The following is a 22472-nucleotide window of genomic DNA, read 5'->3' as shown; positions in this document are numbered from 1 at the left end:
TTTTACACTGTGTCAGCACTGTACTTTCCTGAGGCATAATGACTTTGGAGTAATAAACAACTATGGGTTACTTCTAACCAAGGGCGTTGCTGGTGGAGAGGGGGTGGCTAGGCGGGCCATTGCCCCAGGTCTTTTGGTTGAAGGCCCGGATAAAAGCTCAGGGGCTACAATCAAAAGGCTAGATAGCCCCGAGTCCTGACAGTCCCAATAGCGTAGCCCCAGATCTTTTCCAGACCTAACAATGCCCCTTGCTTCTAACATCAGAAGTAGCCAGAGGCATGTTGTTGCATACTATATTTTACAATTAAAATTGCTAGGCAATGGAAAGCCATTACTCCAGTTTCCTACAGCATAAACACATTCTCAAAAATATAGCAACAAACACCTGTTCTGGTGGTTGAACTGGTAACCTCTTGGAGCCCTACTTCGTGAGGTCCTTAATGTCGGGTTTGCTGCCAGTACCATCCGGTTCATCTCCCAGAATGGGTGTTCGTTGCTATTAGCACCACAAGGCAAACCCACATGGTGCTAAGAATAATGCATCTGTGAGAAACATTGGGTTGCAGTGAGTGTGCAACCTCTTCTTTCTCATAATACATCCTTACCTAACTTGACTGCCAAGGAACTGGAGGTCGGGACTCCATGCAGAGCTCTGCTTCCTTTCCATGGCGGCCATGGGAGTCAGTGAGGTGAGGAGAGCAGCGGAGGTGCCGCAACCACAAGAGCCTCAGATAAGTGGGGTCTGGGGAAGGTATGGAGGAGTGAATAGAGACAAGACAAGTGGCGGATAGTGGGAGGGAAAATTGTTGGCAGGTGTGCCCAATCGACATGTTGCTCTGAATCTGGGCTTGAAGCGTATGATTTAGCCCAGTTTGGAGCAACCTGATTTGCTGTCTCGCCCGGCGAAGGTGCTAAGGAGGATTTAACAATTTCCCTTGGTTTGCCAGTGTATAGTTGCTCTTTATAGCATTATCAAAGCCATGGTAGGGCAAGCGTTAAGACAACGAATACTAAGGCTGGGGAAGATGCTGTACAAAAAAAATTATGGGAATAAAAAAATAATGAAGTAAAAACATTGAGATGATGCAATTCGATGGAGAAGAAGGTATTACATAGGAAGGTATACGGGATCTTCTGACGTCTTGACAAGACAGGGTGATGACAGAATATAAGAATCCTAATACTAAAATGTAAGCACTGGTCCGAGGGCATGCTGACATGAGAGCATAGCTTTTCATTTGCAATCTATGTGAACTTTTATTTTAAGAGCCCCAGTTTTCATCTGTTTCCCTCAAGACATCATTTGTTCATCTTTCAGATTTCCCTTTCCCCTTTGCCTGGGTCACTGGCTTGTTGGCGATTTTAGTTGGTGCTGGAATGACCTTTATTGTTCAAAGTAGTTCTGTTTTTACTTCTGCAATAACACCCCTCGTTGGTAAGTCCTCAACATTTTCCTAATAATTAGCCCAACACTAAAAAGTAAGACCATATTCTGAATCTTCCCTTGCTTCCTTTTCTAGGTATTGGTGTAATAAGCATTGAGCGAGCGTATCCCTTGACGCTGGGGTCCAACATTGGCACAACCACAACAGCTATACTTGCGGCCTTAGCAAGTCCCAGTGAGACATTAGGAAACTCTCTGCAGGTTGGTGAATACTTACATTGTCCGTATACATATACGATATCTCAGTGATTCTGTGGGCTCCAATGAGAACAGTTAAAGATCCATGACCATGGAAGTAGACATGTTGGGTAGGATGTGCAACCTTTCATGGGTTAGCCTGGTGCGAGCTGGGTTAGCCTGCAACCTACATTCCAGTTTAGTGGAGTGGATGTCGAATGCTGGCTATTTTAATTGGTTGATCATATTCAGCTTAGAAGAGGAGAGAGCAAATCTACACCTTGTTATGCACCTCAGCTTTGAGGACACTCACCTTGACCTGTTCTGTTATATGCTTAGTATAAGGTTGGGGCAGATTTCTGCTCCACCTCTTATTGCATTCCAAGGGTCACAACACCCTCCTTTTTGGGAGCCATTGTGCTGCTGGATGACGCATGGTGCTGTAGGAAGAGAAACAGCAGTGTAGCTTTGCTTAGTGAACTTATTTTTGAATGTTCCTCCACAAGGCTGATCTGGCCTAGAGTATGAAGCAGGCTTACTTCCATAACATTCATCAGTCAAGTTATTTCCCATCAGTAATTCGGAAGTAGGTATTCAATCTTTAGACCGTGTTTCCTGGGCCGCCTCCTAAAAGGCAACCCTGGCATCATGCCCCAATGACCACATTAGAATTGAAGTGGCCCTGAAGAGGGACGTTGAGGGCAGTAGTGGGGGAGTAGGACAGCGATATGTCTCCCTTGGGCCGGGTGGCTGGACAGTGGTTACCGGGCCTGGTAGCAGATCAAAGTGGGGTTCCAAGTGTGAAACACCCCAATGCAACGAAAATCCTTTTGAAAGCCACTCCAGGACAGCCAAGAAAGGGGAGTCTTTTGGACGAGCAGATTCCATTTGGAAGGCTTATAACATAGAACACTGAACTACCCTGGGTTCTACGGTATTTTGGGAGGTTTCATTTCTCTTTTGTAGTCATCAATATCAAACAAAAATTTGAATCACTGTTGATGAATGCAATATTTTTGGGAGTGTCTCGCCAAGGCTTGATTCGAGGTGTGGCCCAGCTCGAAGCACGGCACACGTGAGTGACACTTGCACAGGTTGGGACCAGCACGTGCCATTTTGCTTACTGTTTATGTTTTCTCAGTGTACATTTCCCAGCCCGAGCAGTAATTCCTGGCTTCAGGTTATAGGTGATTTATATATGCTTTTTATTAAGCATTATGCCTGCAGCCTTTTGGTCTCATCAGATTGCTTCAGCCTATAGGCTGACTGTGGATTACTTGATCTGATGTGCAGGTGATTAGCTGCAGGTGAGTTGCTTGGGTCTCTCGGCCCAGCATGCTCGGGATCCATGTATGGCATACCCGTCCACTTGGGGTGTGATAAGCAAAACCAAAATCCTTCTCACCGATGACGCCAAATGAGGCTGAAACATGTCTGGGAGGCTTGTGATCTCGTGCAGAAGCGATGTGACCAAGCTATTCGGGCTGGACTATGCCTTTTGGGGTGGGAACAGGCCTGACCAAGCCTGACCAATCCTGATTTGTATATGGTCTTTCCCCTTCTGTAATGGCTTGGGAGGCGAACAACTATGGTCTGGAGGGTTGCCCAGAGCAATGCAAGAAGTAAGTTAAGATGAATTCTAAAACTTCCAGCCATCCCCTCTTTTGTTTCACTAGTCACTCATTCAACCACTCAATCATTGAGTCGCTCACTCACTCCTTCATTCAACCACTCACTCACTGACATGATCATAACAAATTACACATGAATCATTCTCTCACTCACTTTTCCACATGATCATAACAACATGATTTTCTAATATACCTAAAGCAAGCCACTTGTTTTTGAATCTTTAGTATGGATCTGCATTAGATAAAATATTTGCTGTTATAGATTATCAATTGTGCAGCTATTCTTCTGCATTTCAAAATCAAATCGTATTTTTTTCTCAGTTTCCATGTTTTCCTTATTTTAATGTAGGCATGGTGTTTATTTGTATGGGTCTCCATCTCAAATGGTTTCCTGATGCCAATGTAGTGCATCTGCTCACTTGCACCAGCAAACGTTCATCCTCTTCACACCAGGTTTATGAAGGTGCGCATCAATGACACCCATGAATGATAAGCACAATAAGATACCTACATCTGAGAAGCTGCGCAAATCAAGGGTAGGAATGGGGAACTTGCTCACATTTGAAAGCACATCCTACATTCACAGAAGTGATGCTCTTTAAACGCAAGAAAGAGGTTAGTATCTCCCTTCATCTGCTTGGAGCGGCTTTCAGGGCGAGTGGTGGTGACAAAATGGGTGGACCTAACGGCCTCAGTAGGTGGCCACAGTGGTGTAATATCTTGACTATGGAACCCATTTGGGTCTCAAGTTTTATTTTCTAGATGAGAATAACAACATGTAGGATTATTACTTAGGCAATGCAGATATTTGGTTGCCCCAGGATGAATGTTTACTGTCTGAAAGGACTGTTCCACTTGGGAAGCACTCAGATTTTCAAAATAACGCTGTGTCTTTAACTGCAAGGACTGCCTATAAAGACCCATTTCTGGCTCCTAGCACCACACTTGGGTCCGTGGTTGAGTCCAGTCAAACTCCAGTGTACTGTGTGAGAGGACTGTTCCACTTGGGAAGCACTCGGATTTTCAAAATAACGCTGTGTCTTTAACTGCAAGGACTGCCTATAAAGACCCATTTCTGGCATGTAGCTTTGCGCCTAAGTCCGTGGTTGAGTCCAGTCAAACTCCAACTCCAGAGGACTCATGGAACTCCCACTGGAACACGAGAATCGGCCTAACACGCGAGTGAAGCAGCACCCCATTTTGCGCCTGATCCCGCTGGCTGAGAAGACCTATCGTAATGCGCTCTCATTCTCGCCAGAGATACATAGAACAAATGCGAGTGGGAGGTGGCGAGCGGTAAGTGACTCTTCTATCGGAAAAATGCCAGCGAACTGTGTGAACCGTCCGAATGCTAAGTGCGGAATGGGGACGGCAGAGGTGAACTTGAGATGGGAGGTACTTGATACAAGTGAGGTAACTGCCGAGCCCGGCAAAATAGAAACAAGCAAGATTGTTAGGCTCGATAGGCTTGATATTACTGATGCTGAATTAAACGAAATTGGATCCTTTATCGATCCACAAAATGAAATGGTGTTACTCATGATTATCGAGTCAAAGGAGGTCTTGAGCAGACAACAACCACAGAGAACGTGTGTAATCGCACTGACAAACAAGTGAGCACCACCTTAAATGCATCACTGGCCATAACAAACTTGCCTGCAGTATTAGAAGCGCCATCGCCAAAACGAAATGTCTTTTTAGACGATTCGAAGAATACCTGTTCTGAGGTGGGAAAACCAGATGACATTGCTGGTGCAATTCAACGTAACCTACGTGAACCACAAGAAGAGATCCTTAAGTCTCCACCCTTAATCAACTTAAAATCTGCAGGCCATACCCACACAGAGACAGTAGCGCAAGAGAACAACAAAAGCACTCAGACTTTAGAGACTGCCTTGAATGAGCAGTCAAGCAATCAGACATGGTGAATTTTTATAATATGTAACAAGGACAGAGAGAAAGTGGTCGAGCATGTTGAGCTGTCGATTTGTACCGCACCAAAAAATACTATGCGAGATGTGGAGTGTGAGCACAGCAAAAAGATCAGCGGGGGAACGACGAAGAAAGAAAGACCTATCATTTCAATGATTGAAGACATACAAATGGCAGACGACTCACAAGAAAATCCTGAAAACATTCAAGACGATGATTATCTATGGATTGAATCAAAGTTGCAGCGCCACGAGGATCAAACCAATCAGGCATTTCAAACAGTTAATGCAGATAACCCAGGGGTGCATGTGGGAATGGGTATGGGAGCGGCCATGGGGAGTGAGCAATTGAAAATCCCTGTACAAAATCAAATGTCAACACCACTGATCGGAAAAAGGCAGAATAAAAGAAACGTAAGTTTAAACCAAACTTCGATAGCAGAAGAAATAATGGAACATGAATTGCAACAAAGCTTCATTAAAAAAATGAAGACTAACAAGAAGTTTAGTCCAGTTACGCTGCACCGGATTGACGGGAAATTAAAAGAACACAAGGGGCCAAAAACTGATAACCAATGTAACTCCCATACCACTTCTCTCAAAACCAGACGTTGAGATAAATAATAATTATCATCATAATAATAATATGATTATGATTATTAATAATAATAATAATACACATCATATTTTTATTATTAGTATTATTATTATTAATATTATTATTATTATTCTCATTATATCATATAATGTCACTTGACACAACGGAAAGAACAAAAAACCTACATAACCTCTAGGGAGGAACAAATGAGAGATAGTGGAAATGTTACTAAATTGCACAGACCTGATGGATCAGAACAACAACTCCCTCAGGACAAGGCATGCATGAGTACCCAAGAGGTGAACGAGCATTCCATAGACACAGGAAATGACTCACTAGTGAAGAAACTGCACCTCCTGAGAGTACTAGGTCAGAGATACAGACGGAAAGACTACACAGATGACCAAAATGACCCCGCTGTAGTAGGAGAAATTCGAGGGAAATCTCACCCAAAAAAGACATGCTTGGGAGAAAAAAAACGGAGTGGCGAGGAGCAAAGCAAGACTACAAATTAAAAAAATCAACTGTCAATTGCGGTAAGCATACAGATACAAAACAATGTTGGCCGCACTGACTATCTCCCTAGCTCCATATAGCAAACTATACGAAACCATCAACGAAAATGTGAAAGATAATACAACAATGCTTGCGCTGCTCCATGCCAAACTGATCTCGTTAGAAACCTTTGCCAAAAAAATAGAGGAGCGACTAAATCAGGAAGCACAGACCTCGTCAGTCTGGCAAAGAAGGGTATGTGACATGGCAGCCGGCGAGCAAGCTGAAAAATCAACCATGATGCAGGCTCCGCTAGACTCATTAAAATGGATGAGAAAATCAGTTGAAAATAAGGAAAGAGAGACTATTGTAGCAGCACACTTCGATATGGAGGAAATACATACAGCCAAGGAGGCCTCTGATCAGTTCCTTGAAGCTCCCATTGCATCAAAGATAGTGGCCAAGCCCGCTAAATCCATAACAAGCAGGAGGATACCAATATAAAGAAGTCACAGCAGCAAAAGAATAAAACAACTAAAGAAACACCCATACCTCCCAGTATGTGGGCGCAGGGCGGATGTTACACCCATCGACTCAAGCAACCCCATTGACAAACCATAGTGAACTTAAAGAAGTGATGAGGAAAGGGAGAGAGGCTTCTGAGTATCAACAAATTACTAATGTGCTCAAGAAAAATCTAAAGATCCCTGAAAAGAAAGAGATGGAAAAAACGAAAACCTCCACTAGTGATGCAAGTATTTACCCAGTATTTAACACCAACCAAAGAGGGACTAATGAAGCGACTGAAAATGAAGATGAGACGGGATCTCAAAAGATCCAAAAAACAACATGAAGACTGAAAGAGCCATACAAAAAAACCCTAAAAATATTCAATCCTGCCCGAAATCAAAAATGTGAGGCTCAAGGGTATTTTTGCAAAATATCCACACATCACCGGACAACACCACGTCTCAAAAGAAGATAAAGTTAAGGAAAGAGAGTCAAGTGGCAATGTGTGGAGATAAAGGTAAAGCGCCAAGCAACTAAGACTCTTCCATAGATACGACTGAATCTGAATTGGAAGGAGAAGACAACGAGACATTACACAAATTAATTGACAATGCTTCCTTCTATATTGAAGAAAATAAATTAATGGAAGAGATTGAAGACCGTGACTGTGCTGAAATAGACACCTCCTCTGAAGATCTGAATGAATCAGAAATAAACATAACATATATGTTCTCCAGCAATGAGGAAGACAAAGAGGAGGATTCCATTGCAGAAGCACGTTCTTTCATAATGATGGAAGACAACCGCAAGCAGAAGCAAGCCGAGGAGAATAAAGCAAGGATTGATACCTATAAAAAGCCGAACTCAAACGGAACGAAATGTAATCCAAAAAACATGGCAAGACACCTGAATAAAACCTTGACAGGCATAAAAAGTGAGATTAGCAAGCATTGTATGAGGGAATGTAAGACAAAGGTGATGATTGAAAACATCCTCAATGAAAACAATGAAAGAAATCTGAATCAGAAAAATGTGTTAAACCTTTTACATTGTATAACAGAGTTAAAGGACATCGAAACAGACGACATTGCGAAACGTCGAATATATACATGAGAACAGAGTCGATAGAGTAATACTACAGCTAAACTCTATTGAAACAAAGAAGATGTTATTAAAAGGTGCAAACAAGCTTAGAAAACAAGGCTACGAATTAACAGATCCAAGTAACAACGACTCCAATGACAATGGAAAACCAGTACGAAACAAAGAAAAAAACATTGACAAGAAAAGAAAGAGCTGAAGACAACAAAAGCATTTTGAAAAAAGACACCAAAAGGATTCAGATCAGAATAAGGAACTCCGGTAGGGATATTCAATCCAAAGAAAGCAAACAAATTAAGCAAAAACCGGCGAGAACAAAGACGACTGGTCTTGGGTGGCTAGTTCTCTAGTCATCAACAAAAAGAATTGGCAAAAGGAAAGAATGGAAAAGGTCCAGGACTCACTAATCTCCTGGAATACGAGGGGATTCAGTCATCTGTTTAATGACTCAAATACAGAATTGAAAAACAAATCGCTTATATGCCTACAGGAGTCATGGATACAAGACAAACCCTTCTGCGAAAACTTTGAGGTGCTAATTAACCTGGCACAAAAAGGATCTAATGGGAGATCGTATGCAGGGTTATTGAAGCTAATAAAATAAAAAAACACAATCATAAAAAAAAGGAAACCCGAATCCATTTGTACAATGGGCAATAATCAAATCGCAAGAACAGATTACTACTAACGAAAGTAGACTACTACTAATAAACACATCTTGGAACCTGCAAAGAATAAAATCACAGGAGTTTCTTCAAAGCATCTCCAAAATAATAACAGATTAAATGGCTGAAGACCCTCAACTAACCTTAATCATATGTGGAGATCTCAATCTAAAATGGTTAAATAAGCATGGAAGGCCGATCCTTGATAAATTGAAACTTGGTGAGTTAAATGAATGAAAATGGATACAGATGGTAGAAGAGAACAATCTAACCAGGCTAAATGTTCAGGTGTAGGGAGATATCCAGAGTAAGCCAACCTGGACGAATGGGAGTCTAAGTTCAACAATCGACTACATATGGATTCTAAACAACTGTCTTCAGCAAGTTGATAGATTTGAGGTAATTCCGCAAAATGCCAGTGACCATAACATTGTGAGACTCACATGGCTAAGGAAAAATATATAAATACCCCATTCCAACTCAGATCAGTTAGAGGTAAATCATGGGGGGAATCGGCTGAGATTAAAAAGAAGGGATATCGTGGCTGTAACAGAGAGATATATGCAAAAAGTCAGGATTGACAACACTGAAACTTGCTATGATGCTCTACTAGGATCATTTGAAATAAAAGGGACGGGGATGAAGCTACCGCTACTTAAGCTGAAACATCAATATAGCTGTAGTGTAGTAGCTAAGAAGAAACAACTACGACAAGATATAAAACAAATAAAGAAAGCCCTTACAGGGACTGATCAACAACAAAAGATCAAACAACGGACACAATACTATAAGAGCTGGTTGACTGGACTTCGCCAACAACGAGACCAGGAAAAAGGCAAACAAATGCTGCGGGCATTAACACTAACAAACTCAAGAGAACTATGGTCAATAATTAACAACCAAACATTGAACCAACAGAGTCATTTAGCAAGTGCAGTGAAAGGCGAGAACTGGATAATCCACTACTCTAAGGTGTTTGGAAGCCAAGCATCGACAACAAAACAGGCCAAAGTAAACAAGGCATATGCCTGGAAAATCCCCATGGATGAAGAACAAATAGAGCAGAAAATAAAAAAGCTAATGCATCGTCAGCCGCAGGCCCAGATGGGGTGATAAACATACATTTTAAAACAGAGCCGGGTAAATGGTCAGCACCAATCAGCTTGATTTTCAAGAACATCCACATGCAAAAACAACTGCCATATTCATGGGCAAAAAGTATCACAGTACCGATCTACAAGAAAGGAAAGAGAGAAGATCCATCTAATTAACAGCCCATAGCCCTGCTTGACACCATTGGGAAAATATTTGCTGCAGATCTGCAAAGTAACCTAATGGAATGGGCGGCCAGAAATTGTATCATAGATATCCGGCAAACAGGTTTTATAAAAGCTATTGGCACCGAACGAAACCTGTTTGTGCTATCCCTGCTTAAATTGAAGGCCATCAAAGCCAAAGGGAAGATTAATTTGGCCTTTATAGATTTAAAGCAGGCTTTTGATGGAGTGGACAGGGACTATCTCTGGACAAAACTACAAAAGTACGGCTTCCCTGAGGACATCCTTCAACCCATAAAAGCCCTATATTCAAACACCTCTACGAGAATAAGAACCAATGAGGGAAAATTAACCACGGAGATAAGAACAAAAAAAGGGGTAAAACAAGGAAAACCATTTTGCGCCGACTCTATTCAAACTTTACATCGCCGACCTGCCGCAGACCTTGAGACTTGCCCAGCACTTTCCACCCAAAATAAACAACAGTAAAATAGAAATTATGTGTTATGCAGACGACATTGTCCTAGTTGACAGAGCTCCAATCGGCCTGCAACATCTGCTTAATGAACTACAGGCCTACATTGTGCTAAACAAGCTTGAAATAAATGTAAATAAAACAAAAATAATAACGATCGGAGGAACAAAAAAAAGCCAGTGAAAACAGATTTGCCTGGAAAATTGGAGATAAGAGACTGGAAACGGCTAACACCATAAAGTACTTGAATTTAACATGGAAACCATGGGCGAAACTGGAAAGTCTTTTCTGGAAGCCAATATTGAAACTGCCTAGATGTACACCAATAGTTGCAATAAGAGCAGAACTAGGGTTACAATCTCTGCATGGGGTGGTAAGATGGAAATCAATATCTCTTCTAAGAAAGATCTTACTAAAGGAGCCAATAGACGGTTATGCAATTGCTGAACTAATTGCTAATCCAAATAAAGTAAAAGAAAAAGCAAAGAGACAGGATTGGATTACAAGAGAATAGAGACTCTCACTTAAATCACAAATAAATGTAGCAATAGAAGATCGGCAAAGAGATACCATCCCAAATTATTTGAGGAAGTTCCCAGGAAAACATTATCGGGAATGAATGCCTGATGAAAATACGGCTTGGGGTGTACCCTATCAACAAATTTCTGCATAACACTCGGAAACAAGGAGTAATGAATGGCTCATGCAGATTTTGTGGCCATCAGGAAGTTATGGAATCAACACAACATCTTCTGCTTGACTGCCCCGCCCTGGCGCATGAAAGGTCCAAGCGTTTAGGTGCATACATAATCTCCTTCAAAGCAAAACCAATTGAAGTCTGGTGGTTGGATTTCATACAAGGGAGAAATCAGCACTTTATATGTGCTGGAATACATTTTCTACAGTTCTTACTGCAAGAGCAACGTCTACGACAAGATCAGGCTGCACTAATGGATAGCGAGCTGGCCAGCACATGAAAGATTATGAAAGTGTTAAAGGATGATGGACTCCACGACTAAAAGCTCACAACACAATGAACATGGATACAAGAGTGAACGATGGAAAGACAGACATTCATTTTAGCAGAAGATAGTTGGGTGGTTTTATGTGTAAAAAGTGTCCTAGTAAAACTAATTCACAATAAAAATAAAATATAAAAAAGAGTGTTTATTTAGTTTTGTGTGGTGGTTGGTAGAGTGTTTTTTGTTGGAATCAGCATTCTGCTTTACTTTCATTGAAATGCATAAATCTCCTTGACTTCCAAAGATTAATGGCAGTCTTGCAGTTTTCTAGGGTGAAGGACACATTGTTTTCTTCTGATGCAGAGTCACATAGCTATAGTTGGGTGTTAGCATAGGAGTGGTACAGTAGGTAACGGTCGCAGATGATGTTAAGGCGGCACGGAGGTAGATATTGAAGAGTTCTGCCAATGGAAGACATCTTTGTGGAAACCACAAAATACTTGCTGGCAGTCAAAAAGGCAGGCATTCATCCTGAGTCACTGAGATTTGCGCCTCTAGGGCAATATTCCTGCTTCAATGTTACAGTAAATGTCGAGACACTTTTCTTACTACACTAACATTGCAAAGTATTGTCATCAATGACAGAGCCCCGGGCAAGACAGTTTACATGGTTTACTGAGTGGGTTATACCAACCTTATCATGCTTTACCTATTTTAGATCTCAGGTGCCAGCAGCTGGTATCTGTTATAGGTTTTCATGGCTAGCGATTCCCTTGCATGAGTGTTGTCTGTGGAGTTTCTTCCTTCAAATCAGTGACAGACCCACTTAAAGTTTCAAAGACTATCAAAGCATATTCCTTTTAAATATTTAAAATGTCTCTTCCATCATACATGCATGCCTGTGGGTTCCTCCTTCAGCTGCAGCACTCCCTGTCCATCCGCGTCCACAATACCATAGTGATGGAAAAGTAATTGGCTATTTGCTGTGGCAGTGGCCATCTTTATTTATTTTGATGGGCGCTTGGACGCACGCAGTACGTGCGGAGTCCATTTCCCATAAACATTTTGTAAAATACACTATTCACACCTCAAAGGGAGCCTGAAGATGGGAATAGCTAGGATCCCTTTGTTCAGAGGCGTAGGGTGACAGTAGCATCCCTAAGCCTTTGCAGAGTGGGCCTGTCGGCACTTGAATATGGGGCTGCTGGCTATATTCACTGAGCACTTGCCAATGTTCTATATTCCATCGTTTAAAAATCAAACTTGGGTGCTAGAGGTTTCAATGAGTGGGTGGGATCATTTGCATAGCGTGCACTATGAACTGGATCACCTCTTGGCGTTAACGGAGAACACCTCTTACAAGTGTATCACCTTCATTAGTGTGGTAAACATTGCATTAATACACATTTAAATGTCCAAAAGTCAAGCATTATTTAAAAAGAAAATGGTATTGCTTATCACACTAACCTACCTCAAGAGCAGTGGAGTGCATTAAAATAGGAGGTCGCCAGCATTGGGTTGGCATTTTCTGCAGGATTGTTGGTGGAGGGTAACAGGGATGTTTAGTCATTCCACATTCTGTAGGGCTAAGCCAATGCAGTACCCACGCTCAATAATCTGTGCTACTTCAATGCACATATTGAAGGTGGTGAACAGTGAGGAGAGATGTAACAATGTTAGTCCATTGGTGGAAATGTTATCAGGGGCAAAGTCTATGGAGAGGCAATTGACCCTTTCAAATACCATAGTACAACAGTTGCTCTAGAACCTGAGCTTACAGGTATGTGTTGACAATATGTATGCAGGATGCATTTAAAGTCATAGCATTTCGGTGAGCACCCATGGAAAGAAAACCTTTTGAGTCCTAAATACCACATTGATCGTAGTTTGCCTGGTATTTTCAGTAAATGTAGCTATCTATCTAAAATGTCATTTTTAAAATGTGTGTCCCAACATCCTATTATGTGATGTAGCAAATGTATATATACAATGTGCCAAACTGAGTTGTCTAGTGTATTGAAAGGGCTTAAATCATTGTAACATAGTGAAAGATAAAGGACAGGAAAACAGATTTTCCCTGACAGTCCCCCTTTTTGCATCACTTAAGTGAAGCACAATGGTTACCAGTCATTTGGTCAAAAACCAAATGATCAAATGCCATTTGGTCGAATGCCAAATGGTCGAAAAAATGGTCGATTTTTTTTTTTTTATTATTTTTTTTTATGGGGGGGGTCCACCCCAACCCCCCTTTTTCTTTATTATTATTATTTTTTTTTACCAACCGAAACGAAAAAAAAAATATAAATAAATAAATAAAAAAATTCGACCTTTTTTTAAATCTCAATTGTTTTCAGGGCATCGATTTCTCTTTCTTCCTCATCATACTTTCTATATCACTGTCAACCCTGACACTGGAATAGTACATCCCCTATAAGGACTGTTTGGAGGTCTGGAGGTGTAAATCTTAGCTTCGCCCCCACTTCTTGTACATTCACATTAACATATTAGTATAATGTCTAAGAGAACAGTAAACATTATCAGACTCACAGCAATAGCAGTGGCAGGTTTTTCCTGCACTGTTTCTGTTATCATGCATAGAACATCAGAGGGGGTGGACAGGGTGACATGCCAATTAGCAATCTGTAAAGCTTCTCTGTCCTCATTAAAGACTACGGGCCTCATTACACGGAAGGCGGTAAGGGTTAACGGTCACCTGTAATGGTACCGGTGACCGTTAACCCTTACCGCCTTACTACGAGGTCCCTTTGCGGATTGGTACTTTAACGCCTGCTTTTTAGCAGGCGTTAAAAACCAACCCGCAAAGGGACCAGGGTGCTAATTACGGTACCGCAATTTGCGGTATTGTGATTAGCACCTTCCCCATTCCCATTATGCCCTATGGGGCAAAAATGGGAATGGGGAAGAGCAATGGGGAACGGGGGAATTACCACCCGCCAACCTTGGAATAGGGCGGTAATTCCCTTTTCCTCCAAGGCGGTGTCTGTATTTTACCGGCATGGACCAAGGTGCTAGTAGCACCTTGGTCCACCGCCTACCGTGTAATGAGGCCCTACGTCTTAACCATCTGGTTACTTCAATTTTCTGTACCCGAGGCAGCATTTCTAAAAGGTTTTCAAACCTACGTTGTATCACCTGATTTGAGTCCTCTAAAAATTCAAGCTTGAGACTTACCACTTCTGACTTTTCTATTGGCAAGAATATATTCTGGGTTTTAGCACTCAACCTAAAGGAGAAATGTATGTCAGCTGTTTGTGTTTTAGTCATCCAAATGCAAGTATGGTTCTCTTGAAACAATTGCAAATACTGAATAATCTGTAGCTAATCCCTGCCAACATATTCAATTTCCAACGGCCATCACTGGTCCACAATTTATAAAACATTGCCGCTTTGGAGGCTGAATGGGCCACACTAACCAATCAGTACCCAATCCTATCCAGAGATCTGGGATTATTCGGATATTTGTGTTTTCATCGCTGAGAACAAATATTGTTGGGTAAACGATATTTGTTTTCACCTACTAAACACCATTGCAACATATTTTAGGACTGGTGCAGTTATATAAATAAACCAGTCCTAGTATTTGTGGGGAAAGGGTTCGATACTGGCGGAAAAAAATATTGTTTACGCAACAATTTTTTCAGGGCGCAAAACACAATATACTGATTAGTCCTGGTGCACCTAACAGATAACAGGATGGGAGCCCTGGAGCTCTCAACTCCCATACACTGCGGTGTGTCACCCAGACCCAAGTGCAGCCAGCCGATGGTCCAAGTAAGATCTGACAGGTCATAGCCCAGATGTCAATAACAGGCCCTCTGTACTTCCATGTCTTTGTCCGGCACAAGAGATATCTTACTTGTTACTCCCTTAAAGGAAATAGTGAACCACTTGCTCCATTCTTACTCAAAACCGTTGACTGGGCTTTCCTTACTCTCAGATCAGGAGATTTAAGTTTCTCGGGTCACAGTTAAAGGACCCAAATTGTGATGTGTCAGTAATGAGATATGGTAGGTTGCTAGCAAACCTAGGTCTAAATGAAGATAATAAATCACATAAGATTGAGTGTTCCTCTATTATGTTTAAATGTGATATGATGTGATATCAGTCATTTATAACGCACCTGACAACAAGTGTTTCTAGGTGCGAGAAGACAAGGGAAGGAAGACGGAGGGAGGACAAGACAAGCGATCTTGCTAGGCCTTGTGTCATTCAGATTGCGCAAGTGCAACAACGCAAAGTGCAGTGGGAAGGGTAGGAGGAAGTGCCAGGGAGAGGGAAGGAGGGAAGAGCAATCAGGGCAGCATTGCTCTTAGTAAGTGCAGACAGGGCAGTGCGGCTCTGGGGAAGTGCAAGGAGGCAGGGGACTGTAGAGGATGCAGTTACAGCTCCCTAAGTGTGCAGTACCCCTGGAGGCAGTGCAGGGGAGACTGATCATGAAGGAGCCTGGTACCCCGTGAGACACTGGGGGGTAGCCAAGGGGCCAGTCAGCACAGCATACAGGTTGGTCAGCAGGGGAGAAGGAGAGATAAAGCCGAGGAGAAAAGGTTAGTCTTGAGCTGCTTTCTGAACTTTAGGTGAACCGGATCAAGTTTGAGAGGGGCAGGGAGGCCATTCCCATTCCAGAGGCAGGCACCTGCAGAGGAGAGAAATCTGCCCCCAACTCTCTGCTTGGAAAAGCAACAGACCCTCAGAGAGTTGGAGGTGGCTGAGTGAAGGGCTCGAGAAGGAAGGCGTTTAGGAAGAGAGAGTTGGATGTAGTGCGGGCCCTGGCCCCAGAAAGCTTTGTGGACAATTCAGAGGACCTTGAACTTGATCTTTGAAGCCACACTGAGCCAGTGGAGAGATTTCAGGGCTGGGGAGATACGGTCCATGGGCTTGACCCCAAGGACAAGTCTCGCAGTCATGTTCGGGATTAGTTGCAAAGGGCGGAGAGTAGAGGAAGACAGATTGAGAAAGAGGCTGTTGCAGTAGTCCAGCCTGGAGAGAACCAGAGCTCTGGAGACAGTGAGCTTTTGGGGGAAAGTGACAAAACGAAGAATACCTCTGAGGAGGTGCTGCTGGTAGTGAGCCTTCTTTGCGAGGTCCGTGATGTGAGGAGAGAAGGAGAGAGTGGAGTCGAAGATGACTCCAAGGCTTTCAACCTCACAGGAAGGCGAAGGAAGAGGGCCCAATGTGGATGGCCACAGTGAGAGCGGGAAAGTGGGAGCAGGGGTCCCAATGAGAAGGATCCTCGTCTTACTGATATTAAGGCAGACATAATTGGAGGCACACCAATCCTGAAGCGTAGATAGACAGTCAGGAATGAGCGAGAGAGGAGAGGAGGCTGAGGGGTGCCTGAAAGAGAGCTGAGTGTCATCCGCATAACACTGAAAGTTAGAGGAGACGGTAGAGATCAGGTCGGATGAAGTGGCCAGGTAGACATTGAAGAGCCAGGGTGAGAGGGTAGAGCCCTAAGGAACACCACATGTGGAGAGAGAGGTGGTGGAGAGAAACGACCCAAGTTGGACCTGGCAGGGTCGGTACAGGAGGAAGTAGGTCAACCACTCCAGGGCCTGATCCGTGATGCCTAGTTTATGGCATGATTAACTGTGTCAAAAGCAGAGGAAAGGTCAAGGAGGATGGGAACAGAAGGAATGCTGGAGTCAAGATTGTTGAGCAGATCCTCATAGGTTTTTCGGTGAACCGTTTCCGTGCCCCTGGCTGATCTGAAGCCAGACTGATGGTCATGGAGGCAATCAACAGATTCAGGTTGGAGACTTAGCTGGGAGATGGCCAGATTTTCCAGGAGTTTGCCCAAGAATGGAGTGATGTGTGATGTGGATACAAACATCTTCTAACAGGCTCCTTTTAGTGCTGATATTAAATCCCAAGGGATTTCCCAGACTGACAGTGGTGCTGTCGGTCGGGCACTGACCCATTCTAACCTTTCTCTGTAACAAGCAACTTTCTGAGGTTGTCTCAGGAGAATCCTTGTTTTCTCTCCACTGTGCAGTGAAACTACACTGCAGAGGGAAGTTAACGGCATGTGCCTTTCTTTGGATTTTTTTCCCTGTTTTCGGTAAGAACTTTTATACCCCTCTGCCAGGGTACTAGAGGACACTTTTATTTATTTATTTATTTGCATTTTTTTAAAGTGCTCACACAAGCTGGGGGGCAAGAGGCGCTATTACAGGAATATGCCTTAGTTGCATATTTATAATGCACTTAATACCCAGAAGTTTCTAAGTGCGGACCGGGGATCGAACCTGTGTTGCTAAGTGTCGTCTTGTTTCCAAGGCGAGCACGTTGTGGCTGAACTATCCTCCCTTTTATTTCTGAAAATGATATTATTAGTGTTAAAACATCTCTAAAAACGATCTAGAAGCTTTATTTTAGGCTAGGAAAGCCAGTGAACCCCTGTAATAACTTGGCGCTTAGCCACAGAATATGGCATATGATAGCCATCCTCCTGCACTTAAACAATAGTGAGGATTATTGTCCCAACGAAAATGAAGATATATAAGTTGCAGACTTGCAGGTTGATTTGAGCCTGGAGCCACAAATGGGGTGGAATAACACACTTGACATTGGATAGCCTGATCAATCTACATATATGCAGGTCTTTCTTACAAAAGGGCAAGCCCCCTCCCCCGGCCCCCTTATCTTGCCACTGCACAACCCCTTTTCATAGATCGGTAGTAGATAGATAGATAGATAGATAGATAGATAGATAGATAGATAGATAGATAGATAGATAGATAGATAGATAGATAGATAGACAGACATTACCACAGCAAGCCATTTTAACTTGACCAGTATCTTAATATTTGGTAGGTGAAACCACTGCATACTCCAGTGAGGTACTACATAAGTATTAATAAGTGGCTCCATGATATGTCTGACACCGCTCATCCAGCCCCCTGGCCTTGCAGTAAATAGCAGTTTGCATTATGTGACTTGAAGTTTCTCATTTCCCAATGCGTCCTGTCCGAATAATCAACAACTGCAAAGTGCCATGGCCTAAAAAGAAATTACCGGTTATCAGTCAGCTTCTTTCTCACCACTACCTGCTTACTCTCTATGGTGGTTGTAAAGCAAGCCGATATGTGTATCACCTCCCTCCATGATCCTGCATTGTTTGTTTCTTTGCATTCTTGCACCCATACGATATGCTTAGTCCCCTATAACATACTATAGGTAGCAGAATGCAAGAAAATGGGGTTGGACGGGCTGTTCACATGTAGCATATTGGACCCAAGAGTTGTCTGTAGTATTTGCATTTCAAAGTTCCCAGCACTATTAAAATTATGTTTTTGCATACCTAAGTTTATTGTATATATGCATCACCTAATCAAACAGCAAACAATTAAATATATATTGTGTGCAGCAAGTTGACTTGTTTATTGGATCTTATTTGTGAGGAGTTGTCCACAACAATCTTTCTGTCGATTTAAAGCACATATCTAACTATGCCCCATATTCGCTGTGACTGGTGCATTCTCTGCTGTGTGTTTCTCTGCATTCTGGTACTTGCAGTTTTGTTTTTCCTTTGGAAACGTGGTGCTGTAGGTGTCTGCATAGTCTGTTATGGGCTAGTTGTTTTGTATTCATATTAATAATAACGTGTTCTTATTTGTTTATATTGTAACAGGCATCCGGAATGTTTTATATTATGTAACCAAAATGTGAAGTTTCACCCCAAAGAAACGTATACTATCCCACCTTTTCTTTCACAAATGTATCAATCAGTTGGTGAGAGCTGTTGTGGGGACTTGGCTTTAAAATGGATATACATTACATCAACAATTAACAGTCCCTACATTAGCACTTTACATGTAGAGTGTGCATTGTGCACATAAAAGAGACACTGAAGATGACCTTCACCCCAGGACCCATTTCCCATAAATTGTTGCTTGTTAGCCAGAACCTTATCTGACCATATACCTGTAATTTACAGCTCTAAGGGAAGCCACAGAATTGAAAGGTCTTTCAGAGTCTAAACCCACACACACACACATCTTAAAACCGCACGGGCCTCTTTCTTAATCGAAAACTCGGTGAACATACCCACTTCCTGGCTAACACATACAAGGATTTTAAAGAGGGATGAAATCCGGATTTATTATAGTTAGTTCGGAGAACCGGACACAGATACAAAAATACAAACAGTCCGAACGAAATCCAGACATTTGGCAACTGTATATAATGCACAGTTTTTTTAAATACTGGAAAGTGTAAGTAGTCTTCGCCCTTTAAATAGATAACCACACTTATCAGTCAAACAGCAAAAACACATGTAATACATTCAGTTCAACTTATATCACGTTCATTGATGTTTTTTAAAAACAAAAAAAGCAAAAAACAATGTTTTTTCAAATGCCCTTATTAATGTTTTTCTTTACTTTTCAGATTGCCCTGTGCCACTTCTTTTTCAACATTTCCGGGATTCTGCTCTGGTACCCTATTCCCATCACCCGTCTCCCGATTCGTCTTGCCAAAGGCCTGGGGAACCTGACGGCCAGCTACAGATGGTTTGCTGTTGTGTACTTGATCGTCTGCTTTTTCCTTCTCCCCTTGATCATCTTTGGACTTTCCATAGCAGGCTGGCAGGTTCTTGTGGGAGTCTGTGTGCCCATCGTGTCCCTTATAATCATTGCTATTGTCATCAACCTGATGCAGAAGAAATGCCCCAGAGCGCTGCCCCCCTTCTTAAAAACCTGGGGCTTCCTCCCCAGGTGGATGCACTCTCTGGAACCCTGGGATAGGGGGATGGCCTCCATGACATCATTCTGTGGGCAGTACTGCTGCTGCTGCTGCCAGTGGTGCAAATGCTGCAAATGCTGCACAAAATCCCAGGCTTCGCCCAAATCTTTACAGGTTTATGACAACCACGTGACCATTGAGGACGAATTACCCAAAGGGAAACCAAGTCCCGCTGATGAACTGAAAACAAGCTTCTAGGGTGGCTTTTATACATTGCAGAATTTCAAAATTCTCTTACAACAGTTAATTATACTCTGCAGTCTGCATAGCAACCGCCAGGTGCTAGGAACAATGACAACAAAATGATACAGGACTATATACCACTCGGTGAAGATACCTGCTGCAGCCTGACTCACACTACACAAAATGGCCGCTGGTGCACGTGCATGTCTCCTGATATAATTGTAATCAAAGGAGAATTCATAGGTCGCTTGAAATCACCAACATGTAAACAGTGGCTCGAGGTAAGGGTGGTCAGAGCCATACCACCTAGGCATTCTCTACCTTATCTTACACCTTAATGGAATCGAGTGAGGTCATTGCTCACAAAATGGCCCTGCTTTAACACTTATGAATCTAGTGCAGCTGAAGTCGCAAATCAAGAGGACGGCCCAGCGAGACCCTCTGTGAATATGCGTATGAACTGTTCAGCACAAGAGGAAGCAGGTCTCCATCAGCCAACTTACTCCAAGCCTCCTGGTGAATGGGGAATTGTCACGCCTATGTAAAAAGTAGTTCCTCTTTCATACCATTGTAGTGAATAACATTTATGTCGAGAATACTAACTACATTGTCAACCTGCGTTTAGAACAACCTTGACCCAGAGGTGATGTTCTTTAGTGTATTGTGTATATATTGTAAAGGTGATAGTCTAGGGCGTTCGGGGTGTGAATATTTGACGTGTGTCTAGTCTTTAGACCGAATGATTGTGTACATACTGTAGTCTTTGCCAATACTGTAATGAAAGTCTGTGTACTGTGTACACATGAACACTGTTCAGCATATTTTCATATTGCAATAATGGATCTCATATAGGCCTGTGATGCAACTTATAACGTGCAAATTCACTGACTGGCTTTCTTTGTCAGTACAGATGGCATTTTAGGAGCAATTAGGGAGAACGCAAGGACTCTGCAGCAGAAACATACACACATGGATGGGTATGCCCGAACGACTTCCAGGTGCAATATAAGTAATGTTGTTAGCGTCTTCGAAGATTGGGCAGTTCAGATTTGGGAGCCCCTTGGGTTGATTTTGCTTAGTTTCAGTTTAATCTTGCTACAAGTAAGGAAACCTGTTAAGAAATTGCATCTCATCTCAGTATCCTTAATAATGTGACATGTACCTTTAGAGATTGATGCAATCTAAACTGTTCATGTCGCCTTTGAATCTGCCTTTCATACTTCACCATATATTAATGCATCATATGTAGATCTGGCACAAGAAAGACCTAGGCTGTTGGAATTCTGAATTTGTTTGATATTAGTTCTGCTTTCATCAACATCCTGGGTTGGTATCATCCTCTTGCATCAAAGCCCGTTAGCCAATCATTGCCAGGAAGTTAAGGGCAGGCAGGATCATCGCCCCTCTCAGTGGCAGAATGCTTACTTCTTATTTTACTAATGTGAGCTCTCTTCTCAGCTCTGTAACAACCTATTGAATTCCACATTATTGTACGTATTTGCACTAAAAAGTAGAACACGCTGCTACACAACCCTTGACTTTCAATTATTGGGCAGAATTGATAGGAGCATTTACAAAGCTCAATATCCAGAATTGTCAAAACCATAGCAATAATTAAGCATTCTTTACATACTAACATGTTACTGTACAGGCTCCTCTACATGTAGATAGGAAATGTATGTTGCAATGTCTATTTCTGAAATACAGATAGGAAGACTCCTGTGTCTGATGTACGTGTAAAAATGTAAAATAACATTGGATTGTACATTTTTCCAAACCTATAATGTGTATGTCTGTAATTTACGCAAATTATGTACCTGTTCACCTTTTGTAATACATTCGTGCAGCATGATTTTTGTTTAAAATGTGTATAAATAGTTCATATTCGATCAGATGCGCCACACAAAAAGACATATTTAAAATGTCGAGACCTGTCTGTACCATGCTGTACAGTAATTAAAAAATATAACCTTGACTTGGAATATCGACATTGCATTGTAAATTATGCATGTGAAATGTGCAGGATGTTTGCTCAAAGATCCCAATTTGTCTCTGATTTTTGGTTTTATGCTCGTGCCTATAGGGTTATGACCTGTGCTCTCGCTCAAGCATCCTTCTTTTTCCCCTTTTACGTTTTCGAGACTTTTTTGGGTGGTATTAAACGTGCCACCTCGAGTGAGGGAAAACCATTGGTGTAAACCGGAGTCTGCAACCTTTGGCTCTCCAGATGTTTCGCGTTCGTTATAACTCCCATCAGCCC

General features: G+C 42.3%; 1 protein-coding gene across 1 annotated transcript in view; it reads left to right on the top strand.

Moving 5' to 3' along the window:
• Nucleotides 1–22148, top strand: part of LOC138515327 (sodium-dependent phosphate transport protein 2B-like) — a 109334-nt gene extending 87186 nt beyond the window's left edge. Inside the window, exons 9-11 of the mRNA XM_069630219.1 lie at nucleotides 1319–1435; nucleotides 1521–1645; nucleotides 19676–22148. Coding sequence (XP_069486320.1) covers nucleotides 1319–1435; nucleotides 1521–1645; nucleotides 19676–20227 — 794 coding nt within the window. The 3' untranslated portion in view covers nucleotides 20228–22148. The remainder of the gene's footprint in view (nucleotides 1–1318; nucleotides 1436–1520; nucleotides 1646–19675) is intronic.
• Nucleotides 22149–22472: the final 324 nt, after the last annotated feature.

Source organism: Ambystoma mexicanum, chromosome 6q (assembly GCF_040938575.1).
Source record: "Ambystoma mexicanum isolate Mex_15411 chromosome 6q, UKY_AmexF1_1, whole genome shotgun sequence".
NCBI classification, from domain to species: domain Eukaryota; kingdom Metazoa; phylum Chordata; class Amphibia; order Caudata; family Ambystomatidae; genus Ambystoma; species Ambystoma mexicanum.
The sequence above is the reverse complement of the archived record's forward strand: the minus strand, read 5'-3'. Positions and strand labels throughout refer to the sequence as shown.